This window comes from Xyrauchen texanus, chromosome 31, assembly GCF_025860055.1.
Source record: "Xyrauchen texanus isolate HMW12.3.18 chromosome 31, RBS_HiC_50CHRs, whole genome shotgun sequence".
NCBI lineage: Eukaryota > Metazoa > Chordata > Actinopteri > Cypriniformes > Catostomidae > Xyrauchen > Xyrauchen texanus.
Window position 1 is genome coordinate 21,234,349 of NC_068306.1, and position 15,038 is coordinate 21,249,386.

Genomic DNA, 15,038 nt, shown 5'->3' on the forward strand with positions numbered 1-15,038 from the left:
TACTTCTCCATATTCACAAGCAGTAATTTTCAGTCACATTTGCCCACACACTAGAGACCTGTTTTTCCATTGTTGCATGATGTTTTTTCAGCAAATGAGCTGACAGTGTCAAATGTGACATAAAAAAAGCACCTTGAGCTGACTGCGCAATTGCACGGGTACAGAACCGAACGCTGACGCAATGAGGGGGGAAGTTTTAAGTTATATCATATCTAGCATACCCATCTTAATCAGTAAGCTATATATTCTATAAGTATATGATTAAAAAAAACGTGTACAAAACATGAATAAATATAAAAATTTTAATATAAGGAAGTTGCTACACAGGCATACGCCATGTCCATCTATCTTTCTTAGGATTTTGCGTATGCCCACCTAAAATAAGTGATAATACGTACGGCCGCCAGAACAACAAATAGGCTTTTGACCTAGAACTTTTTCAATCTACTAATGACATGCCACAGCACCATTGTGGGAATTTTGTTTTCATTATTATTATTACTATTATTTTAAAAAAAGTGTACAAAGAGTCTCTCTAAACATGCAGAGAGCTGCAGAAGGCGGGAGCGCATGTGATGGCACGAGCAAGACAGACAGTCCCGATTAAGCTGGTCCATCAATCAGAACCTTAATTTCAGACATAATTAAATATTTGCTAACTAATCATATTTTGTGTTTCAGTAAGGGGAGGGACATTTCCACCGTCTAATGGTGATGCCCAAGAATCCCTGGGGTTACCATAATTTGCGCTTATAAATGTATTTCCCTGCTAAACGTATATATATATATATATATATATATATATATATATATATATATATATATATATATATATATATATATATATATATATATAATAATGTGTGACTTGCACATTAAATGTAATTTATACAACTAAAATGTGAAAATACTGCTCATATTGTAGCGGAGCTAGATTTTGATGCTCTCCGCAGATGCTGGACAACAGTGTCCCGTAATTACATCAAATGTCTTTTCTTTTTTTTTGCATTTTACTGCAGTTGGTGGTGCCTTTTTCTCATGATATCAAACAATTTTCATTTATATTTCTAAGTAGGAAAACAATTTCACTATACACATTAAAGCTCATTATAGTACACACATTAAACTAATAACTAGGCCTATTCATTCTTATGTAGGCTATATATGGTATTACTAGATGACATGTTAACGTGAACATTAACACACTCATATTAGCTATACAATGCTTAACAGTTTATTGCATATTATGTATATATTCGTTTATTAATTAATTGAAATACATATTTAACATTAAGTTCACCATGCCAGCAAAAAAGTTACCCTGATATAAATTTTGTAAGTTCATGTTGGACTATAACTACAAAATTATAGTTAAAAAAAAAATGTGTCTTACACATTTTCATATGTACGGAGGAGGTTGTCCTTCATAAATTCACGGTATGTCCACTGGCTGAAGTACAATCACATTAATCTTGGGCTCGACTTACTGGCAAGGAGGAGGCAGGAGAGGGCGATTACGTAGAGCTGTCGCACAGCTACATCATAGTGGTCCATAAAGAAGTCGAGCAAGTAGACAGCCAGGTGACGCGCCGTAGGGCACAGCTCGTAACGATTACTGAGAACGGCGAGTAGGTCGGCAAAATACCGCCGCATCCCAATCTGTGGAGAATGGGCCTGGTATGTTGGCAACTTCAGCTCCTATGGAGAGAAGAATGTTATGGAAGAGGGTAAAGGTTTTTGTATAAACAATTAATATCTATCAATCAAGCAAGTTAAATAATGAGAAAAGCTTTAAAAAAAAAAAAAAAAACACATGAAATTCCAACACTAACAAAAGCACTAAAAAGTACATGTTTAGACATGTACCTGGAGGCACCACTGAGCCTATACCATAGTATAGCCTCAGTGGCGCCTCCACAAATTTTTAATGGGGTGGACAGAGGGGAACGGCAAATATTTTAGGGTTGCACACAAATAAATATAGTCCGTAAGCAAGACAAAGTTGAATAGTCTGTTCCAAGGAAACACTTTGTGAGATAAATAATAATAGGCTAAAAATAATGGTGAAACACTTTTTATAAAGAGGCAATAGCCTACTAATACATTACCATAGTGTCTCCTTTCACATGAGTGTTAACACTTCGCACTGACTGGCTACTATTATGAACATATGTGACTGGGCAAAAAAAAGTAGCGGACTGTAAACTTCTCTACACTGTGCCATTATCATGAGCACGTGACAATGCGTGCCTTCTATCCGCTGTGCAGGAGAAACAACAAACCGCAGATGAATTGATAAAAAAAAAATCCCTGAGATTGCAACTCCAGGAATAGGAAACAAAATGTGGAAAATCTAATAATTTTTTATTATTTTCTAAATGAAATCAGACCTATTTGTTTATGGAAGATAATTTCAACTCATATCAGATTTCATATTTAGAGTTACAGAGAGGGGAGGCCAATACCATGGGAGACCAATATACATCTCTTTTAAAAGGGAAAACATCTGAAATATGTTGTATGAACAATTGCTTGGTTGTTTTGTCAAAGAGCTGGTTTGTTGTCAATTTCACAGCGCTCCTCTTAAGAGTACTGCTGATGATTCAAGCAGAGGTGGGCGACTCAAGTTACATGACTTGACTCAAGTCTGACTTGAGTCGCAAATTTAAGGACTTGTGACTTGCTTGACTAAATGAAGAAAATTAATTGAACTGCATGACTTGACAATGACTTCAATGTTTTTCTTATTATTATTATCATCAATAACTTATTATAAACAGTAACGAAATGGGTTTAAAAAGATATTGCAACATCAATTATTTAACATGCAAAAATGTAAGCCCGCTAGCACCACTGATCTGCATCTGTGCAGTTAACGCTATGCTCACAACCACCAAAATGACAGATTTTGAATTGGACAATGTGAATAAAAAAAAATAAAAAAAAAAAAGTATGAAAATATGCAACGCAAAATGATCCGAAACAACCACCCACCACAACCTCGAATTTCATCAGACATTTAAAAACCACAAGAAAACGTAAATAATTTTGTTATTTCATTATCCATAAATATTAATATGTAAAATTACTGTTACAGTGTTTGAGGGTTGTCAGTAAACTAAAACTATTCACGATTAAGCTCATGTTTTGTAGTGCAACAAGTTTGAAATTACCCGACATTGCCTCTAAATGTGTGTGCCTTTTCTAAACCTTCTCACTCAACAATATACCATAACCATTTGTTGGCAATATAAAAACACAACAGGCAGATTTGCAGACATAACACTTTATTTAAAACGTGAAAAGTAGTATAAAATATACAGAATGACCCATGACGAAAGTGCTCTTATAGTGATTATGATTTCTTAAGACTTTAACTAAAGCACTTACTAAATGCAATACCTTTATGACTACTACATATAAATGTCTCTCTGAAGTCGGGCTGCCCCTGACCAAAGATTTTCCTAGTGAACTAGTAGGCTTTAATTTAAGCCATTAGTTGTCTAGTCGCATGTTTATGAAATGAATTTAATTATTTAAATATATATATTTTGGGGGGGCATCAGAAAATAGTTTGAGTCCAGGGCTGAGAAAGAATGTTCTAAGTAACATTGCTAACACTGTCCTACATTACAGAGAAATACTAAACCGTAATAATGAACCTTTAAAATATACATTTTACAAGCGCACGCATGAAGTGAGCTGCAGTGACACCGGCAAAAGCTCTGAAGATTCTGAATGTCAGAAAAACCAGCAAGGAGACTGTAATTAAAATTTTGTTCATTTATAGAGAAATGCACAATGTTGTAATTCGATGCACGAATCTCTCGTGGAACATGCGTAAAAGGTTCTCAATCTTTCAGTCTTAAGAATTTCTTGTTTTTTGCAAGAATAGCATCATCTGAGTGCTGCAAATGACCTCAGGCATCTCAGATCTGGAGGTGCTTTAAGTTTAAAATACAAAAACACGTTCACCTCAAACCATAATTTATATTTCAGTGATTATTATCATCATCCCAATTATTATTTTTACATTTATAATTTTTTAGGTCTTCATTTGTTAATAGTAATTTCCCACCTGCATGTTTGGACGGAGACTTGCCTGACAGTAAATGGAGAGGTGGTGCAATTTGAATTTAGAAATGTATTAAGTAATTTTAATTAATTACATTTTAAATGCAAAATCACTAAAGCGGTTTCCGATGTAATTGGATATTGCAATATATATATATATATATATATATATATATATATATATATATATATATATATATATATATATATATATATATACAGTGAGGAAAATAAGTATTTGAACACCCTGCTATTTTGCAAGTTCTCCCACTTAGAAATCATGGAGGGGTCTGAAATTGTCATCGTAGGTGCATGTCCACTGTGAGAGACATAATCTAAAAAAAAATCCAGAAATCACAATGTATGATTTTTAACTATTTATTTGTATGATACAGCTGCAAATAAGTATTTGAACACCTGAGAAAATCAATGTTAATATTTGGTACAGTAGCCTTTGTTTGCAATTAAACGTTTCCTGTAGTTTTTCACCAGGTTTGCACACACTGCAGGAGGGATTTTGGCCCACTCCTCCACACAGATCTTCTCTAGATCAGTAAGGTTTCTGGGCTGTCAGCTGAGAAACACGGAGTTTGAGCTCCTCCAAAGATTCTCTATTGGGTTTAGGTCTGGAGACTGGCTAGGCCACGTCAGAACCTTGATATGCTTCTTACAGAGCCACTCCTTGGTTATCCTGGCTGTGTGCTTCGGGTCATTGTCATGTTGGAAGACCCAGCCTCGACCCATCTTCAATGCTCTAACTGAGGGAAGGAGGTTGTTCCCCAAAATCTCGCAATACATGGCCCCGGTCATCCTCTCCTTAATACAGTGCAGTCGCCCTGTCCCATGTGCAGAAAAACACCCCCAAAGCATGATGCTACCACCCCCATGCTTCACAGTAGGGATGGTGTTCTTGGGATGGTACTCATCATTCTTCTTCCTCCAAACACGGTTAGTGGAATTATGACCAAAAGGTCTCATCTGACCACATGACTTTCTCCCATGACTCCTCTGGATCATCCAAATGGTCATTGGCAAACTTAAGACGGGCCTTGACATGTGCTGGTTTAAGCAGGGGAACCTTCCGTGCCATGCATGATTTCAAACCGTGACGTCTTAGTGTATTACCAACAGTAACCTTGGAAACGGTGGTCCCAGCTCTTTTCATGTCATTGACCAGCTCCTCCCGTGTAGTTCTGGGCTGATTTCTCACCTTTCTTAGGATCATTGAGACCCCACGAGGTGAGATCTTGCATGGAGCCCCAGTCCGAGGGAGATTGACAGTCATGTTTAGCTTCTTCCATTTTCTAATGATTGCTCCAACAGTGGACCTTTTTTCACCAAGCTGCTTGGCGATTTCCCTGTAGCCCTTTCCAGCCTTGTGGAGGTGTACAATTTTGTCTGTAGTGTCTTTGGACAGCTCTTTGGTCTTGGCCATGTTAGTAGTTGGATTCTTACTGATTGTATGGGGTGAACAGGTGTCTTTATGCAGCTAACGACCTCAAACAGGTGCATGTAATTTAGGATAATAAATGGAGTGGAGGTGGACATTTTAAAGGCAGACTAACAGGTCTTTGAGGGTCAGAATTCTAGCTGATAGACAGGTGTTCAAATACTTATTTGCAGCTGTATCATACAAATAAATAGTTAAAGAATCATACATTGTGATTTCTGGATTTTTTGTTTTAGATTATGTCTCTCACAGTGGACATGCACCTACGATGACAATTTCAGACCCCTCCATGATTTCTAAGTGGGAGAACTTGCAAAATAGCAGGGTGTTCAAATACTTATTTTCCTCACTGTATATACACACACACACACATCCTGAAGGAGGGAACAAAATTTATTTATTCACATACATGATGTATTTTCGTGGATAACGTAATATCCGACTGGTAGAGATTGTACGGATGAGGTTTTTTGCCAGAGAGATGTTGACAACTGTTGTAAAACCAGCTTTCAAAAAGTTGCAATTTTTTCAAGTTTCATTTGACATTTTTGCTAAAATAAATAAAAAATTAAGTTCAAAGTGAAATCAATGTGTCTTGTTTTTATTGTGTAGGCTTAACCCTAAACATGTTTAACAAAAAGTACCCCATAGTACCACCTAGCGTCCAACCAGCGGTAATGCTGGTGTTCATCGGGTTCCTGTGGAGGTTTTTCTGTGACCAACCGACCAATCAAAACTTGGTTGACCAAGACTTTTCTCATTGACTAACGTTTGGTCAACTATCAGGGGGCAGCCTTACTCTGAAGGGAACTGACTGTTTTTAGAAAAGTTTCGATGGCATTATATTTTCATCTTACCTACATATAATGCCTAATAAAGTATTGTTTATAAGCGCAGGGATGCTTTGTGTACAGGCGTCACAAGGGTAACAACTATATTTCTGCTGTTCCATAAGCGCCACCTACTGTCAGAGAAAGAATTTACCTTTTCATTCAGCTCATCTGCCATTTTTTTTTTTTTTTTAGATCAATGTGAAAACCTAACTGCATTTCTGAACAGCATACGCAGTGTTTTACATTTTAACCGGTCAATTAAAAAAATCTAAACAATTCGGATAAGGTATCTAGTAGTATTCACAGTATTTGTAAGTGCCCACAATAAAAATACATTGCATGTTCATTAACACAATTTACTAATATATATATATATATATATATATATATATATATATATATATATATATATATATATATATATATATATATATATATATAACATTACTGTTGTACAATTCATATAATACAAATTATATAAAGATATGTAAATAAGTTCATCTTTTCAGAGCAACTCTTATTTATTTTAGTACTGTGGCTTGACTCGACACTCATCGGGACTCGACTTGCTTGAGGGGAGTCACTGACTTGCTTGATTTGTCTGCACTGCACTTGAGACTTGACTTGAGACTTGATGGTTAAGACTTGAAACTTGCGTGTGACTTGAACATGTGAGACTTGCTCCCATCTCTGGATTCAAGTGGCACGCTAATGCAAATAAGCGAGCCAAGTGAAGGTAGCGTTTCAAAGGGAAATTCTAAATAAACAAATGCTTGTTGCCGTTGAATTATTTTATGTTAAATATTGAAATGTCTAACAATATACATTATTCTGAAAATATATAGAATATTATTCAATGTTAAATAGAAACCAGAGCAGAGCGGTGTGACTAACCCGCTTCATGTTTGCGCTCTGCTCAAATCGCTCACATCCCGAGCGGATGCTCTGCTGAAGTACCATTCACAATCAGCAGTAAAAAAAAAAAAAAAAAAAAGTTAGCTCAAATTCCGCTCCAACATTAAATTTGTGTCCATCTGGATAAAATATAGGCTAGGCTATAGGCCGACATTTATTAAATGCTTAGTAACGTACACATCTGAAATGATGCGATTTAATTTGTGTGTTTTAGTATATAAAATCTTGCTGTTTATTTTGTAATGGTTTACAACGGCCTTTTGATAATCGACCTTCATTATCATTTGTAATCAGTCAAATATTTATCAGCACATATGCCATTGGACATCTTCAAATAATGCCTTAACATTTTTTCAGTTTTAAATTACCTTTATTTACTTTAAACAGTCATCAAACATGCGGTGGCACAAACACTTGCATATGCGTGAATTTTCTAAGTGAAACAACTGACCCAGAAAAACACAATCTTTTCAACTTTTAAGTTTATTCGAGTCAATTATGGCAATAATGAAAAAATGGACTGGTACCAGGAAATTCATAATTGTTCTTCAGTTGCCTCCACAGAATGATTATTACTGTAGATTTGATGAATCTACAAATGAATCTTAAAATGAACAATTTCTCATCCTAATTTTGTGTTTAGTTTTAAAAGGTTTATTATGTTATCCAGAAAAGGGCAGTAAATGTTTCTCTTTTTCAGTATTGTTGCTTGATTAATACTCCCTATAATTTTATAAGTATGAATTGTATATCTAAAGGACTGTGGTTAATTACAGGCCATAATAATTATTATATTAGTAGATACCATGTGCCTCCTTAGTTTTTCCTTGATATTTTTAAAGCAGCATAAATTGAATCTGCTCTTTATATGCATCAAAATATCACGTGTTGTGCATGCACTCTTTACACTCTGTATAGCAGGGTTTAACCATGGATTTAACCAATAAAAAAAATATTCACCCTGCATAGTTTGTCCTATATACTGTATATATTAGATTAAATCATGTGTAATGATCCCAAAAACAAATTAAAATTATTAGATTCATGAATTACACTGCCTTCGTTTAATAACTTTTTTTCCTAATGTACAATAATTTATAGCTTTTTTCTCTGCGCATGGACGCAGCAAGCGATGTCGGAAGATGTTATCCACAAGCACTACTCTAGAGTCAGTTTTTTACATTTCACTTATCATTAAGGTATGGATTTGCCTTTAGGAAACTGACCAGCAGTTATGTGAGAGAACTCCACTATGAAATTCTCTATATGAGAACGGAAATCTTTACCAATCAAATGCTCAATTGTACAATGGTGGCATAAAAGCAGAATGCTGCACCTACAAATTAGGACACAGTGATTTGCAAGATCATGCCGGTTTATTCGTTTTGATGCCGGGATTCAATGAAATATGATTTGCCAATATACAGTATTAAACAGCTTTCATATTCAAACGAGGGTGCTCTACCATTATAAAATGATTTCAATACATCTTTTCATTTTTTATTTACAAAAGTACAACTAATCTTACTCAAGGTGTAAATCTAAAGGCGATTGAACATTTTCTGCCGATACCACAAATTTATGGAATGGTCTTCCTTTTCACATTAGGTCTACTACCTCTATTCAAATGTTTAAATCCATGTGAATTTGAGTTTGTAATGGTAGTTGGTGGTGGCGTAGTGGGCTAAAGCACTAAACTGTTAAGCAGAAGATTGTCGGTATGATCCGCACTTTATCCGAGGATTTTAAAATGACTTTTAAATTGTTTGATGTGCAGCTTTTTGAGTTAAATTTTGTTGCTTTAAATATGCTGTAGAAATAAACTTTGACTACTCTTTAAAAAACATCCAATACCAACTGCATGTATAACTCAAACATTGCCAAAAAAGCTAATGGTTCAGTCACACTTAATAAGCGGATAAAATCCCAAACACTTTCCAGACATGAGTCCCACAGACAAAGTGTGCTGCTTTATAGTGGCCATTTAGGGCAGAGCTGGTTCCTCTGCAGGCCTAGCCACCATGTCTCACTGCCATCTGTCCCGTGGTATGAGGGGCTGGGATTTCACCCTCTCGAGGAGCTCTTTTGTGGGGTCTGCCAGCAATTTAGACAGTCATACAGCTGCTGTTGTATTTGAAATCAGTTTGTCAACTGCACATCTTGGTACAAATCAGTTACCTTCTTCCAGAGATTGAGCTTTAAATGTGACAATTTACGATACATGTATAAAAACTGTCCCAGAGTATTGCTAGAGGTAATAAAACCAGCTCAGCAACTTTGTGGTTTGACTGTTTTGTGAGTTGCTTAAAAGATAAAATGGGAATTGCCGGCTGCAAATCTTAACTTAAAGAGGGGCTAAATAAAATAAAAACAAAGCTACCTTAACATATTTAAAGTGATGGGACACAACCAAAATATACTAACAACCTTCACACCATTTGAAAAACTAAGAGGTGATTAAATCGATCAGTAAAAATAGAGGTGAGCTCAAACAACTTCCTAGGCATAACAGAGAACAAACTATGGTTGATCTGTGCACAGATTCATTCAATAACTATTGAGATATACATGCTGGTGAGCAGAGGGAGACTGTTCTTCCCAAATAATGCACCAAATCGTCTATCTACACTTATTAAACAGCTCTATTTTGTTTATATAGTGTATCAGTCCTTTGCATCACTAGATTTCACATACAACCAGATGAAAAATTACGTTTGTGCCATACAGAATTAAATGTTTTCAGAGGCCATAAAAGAGGAACAACATTTCTAAATTGATATTGCCACTCTAATGCACAGAAACCTCAGCTGGTGCTGAATAAAAAACTCAGCAGGATTGTTTAGTCCTTTAATCTCATGCTAACAGACAAACTTAAGTACAAACACACAGACGAACAGAACACTTCACATTCCCAACCGGATGTGAGCACACCCCCAATAAAACAGCCCAGACAATAAAAGGACAACACACACTTTCTGCAAAGGGACAACAGACTGCACTAAATAAATGCACTTCACCTCACTGTCTGATGAGTGCAACTCACTCAGCAGTGAGGAAACACCATTTCAACTTGGTTCAGCAATACTGAAGCCACTTCTAATTGTTTCAACACAACAATGTGTGCCTATTTTCTGTATCTGTAGAGCAGCAAACTGTACCAATAAAGCCAAAATGGTTTCCTAAGATTGTATTGAAATCATTTGCAAAATACAATATACATTATGCTAGATCTATACAACATAAGACATACACAATGTATTATAATACTTAACACATGAGCAAATTTTCGTACATACTGAGCATTTTGTGAAAAACCTACAGAATTCTTGTTTATTATGCAAACGCTTTTTTCAAATTGTCCAGTATTTATTATATTATAAATGGGGTATGCTCGGTGTTCTGCACAGTTTTGATTGTGTCTGAAAGTGCATCCTGATTTCCCAAAGGGAAGCATAAACAGTGAATTGTTTAGAGAATTGGGGAGTAGACAGTCACAAAACTATACGACATGGGCAAGAACCACCATAAAGCCACCATTAGGGGATGTTTTCTAAGGGCTGTGTGACATTTCACACTTCCCCATCAAAGCCCAGACCAATCAACCCTGGTTCAATTTGGGACAAAATTGAGCCAGTGCTGGAGTACAGTGGCCCAGGGGTGTACAACACATCAAAATTAGCACCCACACAAAAAAGGTGAACACAACAAAATTAACCCACAAATTAAGACGCAAAACTACAAAATTAATTTGGCTGTGGTTTAATGTTGTTGGATTGTGGATTATTGTTGTGTCCTTTGTGCTGTGGCTTAATTTCATTGTGTTGTGGCTTAATTTCATTTTGCTTTGGCTTTTATGTTATGGCTTAATTTTGTTGTGGCTTCTCCATTGTGTATTGGCTTAATTTTTTTAGGTTGTGGCTTTTCCGTTGTGCTGTGGCTTAATTTAATTGTGTTGTGGTTTAATTTAATTGTGCTTTGGCTTTTCTGTAATGTTCAAAATCAAAATGCCATTGTGACATACAGACATCCAGTAAAAACCATGAGCATCACACATCGCAGAGATGTGATAAGAAAAATTTATTCATAACAAGCTCTAAAACTGCTCCAGTGAGAAATCATTAATATATATGGTCCGTTTACTGTCTTTGAATTTTGCTGTAACACAAATCACTAATTATTAAGCAAATGCATGAAGATGCAGTGTCGTTACTGAAGGTTAAAGAGTTATATTTATTATTAGTGGTATTGTGGCCAACACTAATCTGATTTCAATTGGGATGAGTGACTGATGAGATATTCAGAGCACCTGAAGAGTGCACATCTTTGATTGACACAGAGAGCACTCATGTTAAAGAGAGTAAAGCTAAAAGTAAAGCTGTATCATGTATTTGCATATTTGTTATTTAATTTGTTTTTAAACCTGTTAGCAGCCTCTATATACTCTTCCTGTAAAACTGGCAAATTAATATTCATACACATGTAATACTTACACATGTAAAAAAAAAATAAACCGGCATATTCATCTCAATTGCATAATGTCTGAAACTTAAATTCGTGAATGCTTAGAATTGCCAACAACTCACCCTCCATAGGCCATTCTGTTATGCTTCAAGGGCTGAGAAAGCACTCATTCATTAGAGGAGCAGTGTATGTGTGATTGCCTGTATGCTGCCCTAAATCTAGGCACGATCGGCCGATCGCGGATTTAAGATGAATAGCGGTCGATCGCTCGGGACATCTCTAAAGGAAATGCATCCATTAATAAATTATATAACTGACACAAACAATACAACTAATCCAATAAAAAACAAAGATATACAGGACACAGAATTAAATTACATGTAGGTGGGAGGATGAATTAAAACTAAAAATGAATCAGCAAGACTGGGAAGAAATATATAATACATTCTCCCCTACAATTTCAAAGATGGAGAGAAATAATTTCAGAAAAACACCAAAAATGGAGAAAGTAACATTTAAAATTAACAATAAAAGTCTGAAATGTTAACAAAAGTTTCCCCAGCCTGAATTGGGCGTTGGGGTTATTTGACAAGCAGGGGGTGGTTTGGGCCGCTCGGACGGACGCCTGGTGCCGAGTTACCGCAATTATCCAGGAGACATAAAGAGGAGCCAGAGATGCCAGATTGAGAGAGAGGGGTGCACATAGCCGCTAAATGTGTGCATTCCGCCATCGGAATGACAGAGCACACGGAGCTGTGTGCGCGTTATAGTTTTGTTAAGCTGAAAAACGTTTTAAGTTTTGTTGAAAATTCTTTTGGTGGTTAAAAAAAAAAAAAAGTTGCCCCTGGTCATGAAAAAAACCAATGGAAGCAAGAGTCCATACATCACCAAGAAGAGTCCAGAGAGCAGACGTTCCTTTAAGCCTGGAATTCGCTTTTTATCTCCATCAGTAAATATAGTTTTAAATCGCATGAACATCGACAGAATTTGTAGGCTAAATCTTACACATACAGCCCATTAAAGTTGTGAAGATGATTTGCTGGTTTGGCAGGGGACTAAAGTTGTCTGACTTTCGAGTCGCAAACTTGGCACAAGGGTAATTTACTTAAGATGGCTGCAGAAGGAGGAGGACCAGGTCAACAGAGGAAAGATATAACTTGGTGGTCGTAGGCGGTGGAGGTGTGGGCAAAAGCGGCCTTCCCATTCAATGTCCTGATTCATTCAATCTTTGTGTCTGATTATGACCCAACCATTGAAGACACAATACACTAAAATCTGCACTGTGGATGGGAAGGAGACACGATTAGACATCCCTGACACCGCAGAACAAGAAGACTTTGGAGCAATAAGAGAGCAGTACATGCGCTCTGGAGAGGGTTTCTTACTGGTGTTTGTGCTAAATGATAGAAGCGGTTCTTATGAAATTCTGAAATTTCACACTCAGATTTTGTAGGTGAAGGATCGAGATGACTTTCCCATGGTCCTTGTGGGCAACAAATCAGATGTTGACCAGCAGAGAGTGATCTCAAGAGAGGAGGCCATAGGGTTTGCTAGATACTGTTTGCTACAGGATCCACTATATGGAGTCATCAGCTAAGAGCCTCTACAATGTGGATGAAGCCTTCATGCCTTGTGCGAGCAATAAGGAAGTTTCAGGAAACGGAGAGTACACCGCTCCCTTCTAATCACGCTGGCAAGCAGAAGAGTGAAAGCTGTCCCTGCACCCTTCTCTGATGCCCCTCTGCACTGTTGCCTAGGAGACTGAAGCCATCACACCCGGTGCCTTATATGTCTACACCATGTGTATCAGTGGCTTTTACAGTCAGTGTATGAATGGGTTCCTAAGGAGGAACTACCTATATGTAATGAGAGGGTACCGTGAATCTGTTGGAAAGGGTGACATTTAGATCTTGTTTCATCCACATGTTTTATTATGTGCCTTGTAGAATTATGTTCTCTTTTGGTTTTAGAGTCAAGCACAGTATTTGCTTATTTCCATCAAAATATATTGCTGCAGATTGATTGTGGGCAGAGAAAGAGATTTTATTTTATTCAGTACAGAGCTGGGAGCAGCAACAATATATGTTTAAACAACCACAAAAGTGATCATAGGCTGTGTTAACATGAGATGCTTTTAATAATTTAGTTTTTTTTATTGTTTTAAAAAGAGATAATGGAGAGAGAGAGATACACAAAGCTGTGTGTGTCGTCTTTGTTTGTTTTGCAGATTATATTATGTTTGACTAAAGTTTTACATAAACTGTTCAGCTGGTAACCCGCCTCCTCCTTGCCCATCTTAAGAACCATGTTACAATAATCATTCATTCTCATTTAATGTATATATATATAAATAAATAAAAAGGTGATGCCTTAACTTTCCACTTTATTTGAAATAAAATATAACATTCAAATGAATGAATTACACATGTTATTTATAGAATATGCTGTGAATGGTTATTTGATATGGTTATTCAAATTAACATTGAGGGATTTTTTTTATTTCTCTTTCTTGATGTACAATTTATACATTGTCTTTAGTAAATAAATAAATAAAATAAAACTTTAGAAAGTACTATAGATTAATTAAAAAGTGAGCACTTGGAATACGGCATGCAACAAATATGGTATGCAATAAGATGATGTATTTGTTCTTTTTATAAAAGATATATTTTGTGTACTGCTCATATATAACTGAATGTTAATCTTGTGTCTATGAAAGAAAGAATGGGTTTGGGAGGCATTCACCCTTTCCATAGCAATCTTGAGCTTTTAATATTTTAAAAATGTTAATTGTTTGCAGTTATCATATTAATCCAGTTTACTGGTTTATAGATAGTCTAATATATTATGTTTATATAATCTAAGATATTTTTTGCAATGGCTAAAGAGGGTAAATGAAAAGCAATTAAACTTTAAATAAAATACAACATTATCTGCTGAAAATCAAGATTCTCAAATAAATAATTTATCATGAAGTGTCAATTTTGTGGATTTCTAGGGCATTTTCAGATCTGTAGCTTGTTTAAATTGTTCCAGTATAGAGGCTAAATTGTTACAATGCTGCATTTTCTTCTTGGTTCGGTTCATTTCCAAAAGCCAAGATTTAAAAACGGACCAACATTTTTTAATAAAGGTCACGTGAGCAAACTGTCCTCTTATTGGTCAAAGTTTGTGTACTGTTCAGATATTATCTCTAACATCCAAATACTGGTTAAAATGATACACCTTTACGGTCACGGTTATGCAAAAAGCTTCTGCATGGCAAAAAATGTTCCAGTCAGAGGTTGCACTGCAAATAAAATCAG

At 36.0% G+C, this 15,038-nt stretch overlaps 2 protein-coding genes across 3 annotated transcripts in view; one reads left to right on the forward strand and one right to left on the reverse strand.

Annotated features, from left to right (window-relative positions):
• LOC127624720 (tetratricopeptide repeat protein 1-like) overlaps positions 1 to 15,038 on the forward strand; it is a 472,844-nt gene that overhangs the window by 53,610 nt on the left and 404,196 nt on the right. The window lies entirely within an intron of this gene.
• The window catches only part of LOC127624718 (cyclin-J-like), a 30,632-nt gene that overhangs the window by 12,491 nt on the left and 3,103 nt on the right, over positions 1 to 15,038 (reverse strand). The window contains exon 3 of the mRNA XM_052099571.1: positions 1,488 to 1,698. Within this exon, the coding sequence (XP_051955531.1) occupies positions 1,488 to 1,698 (211 nt within the window). The remainder of the gene's footprint in view (positions 1 to 1,487; positions 1,699 to 15,038) is intronic.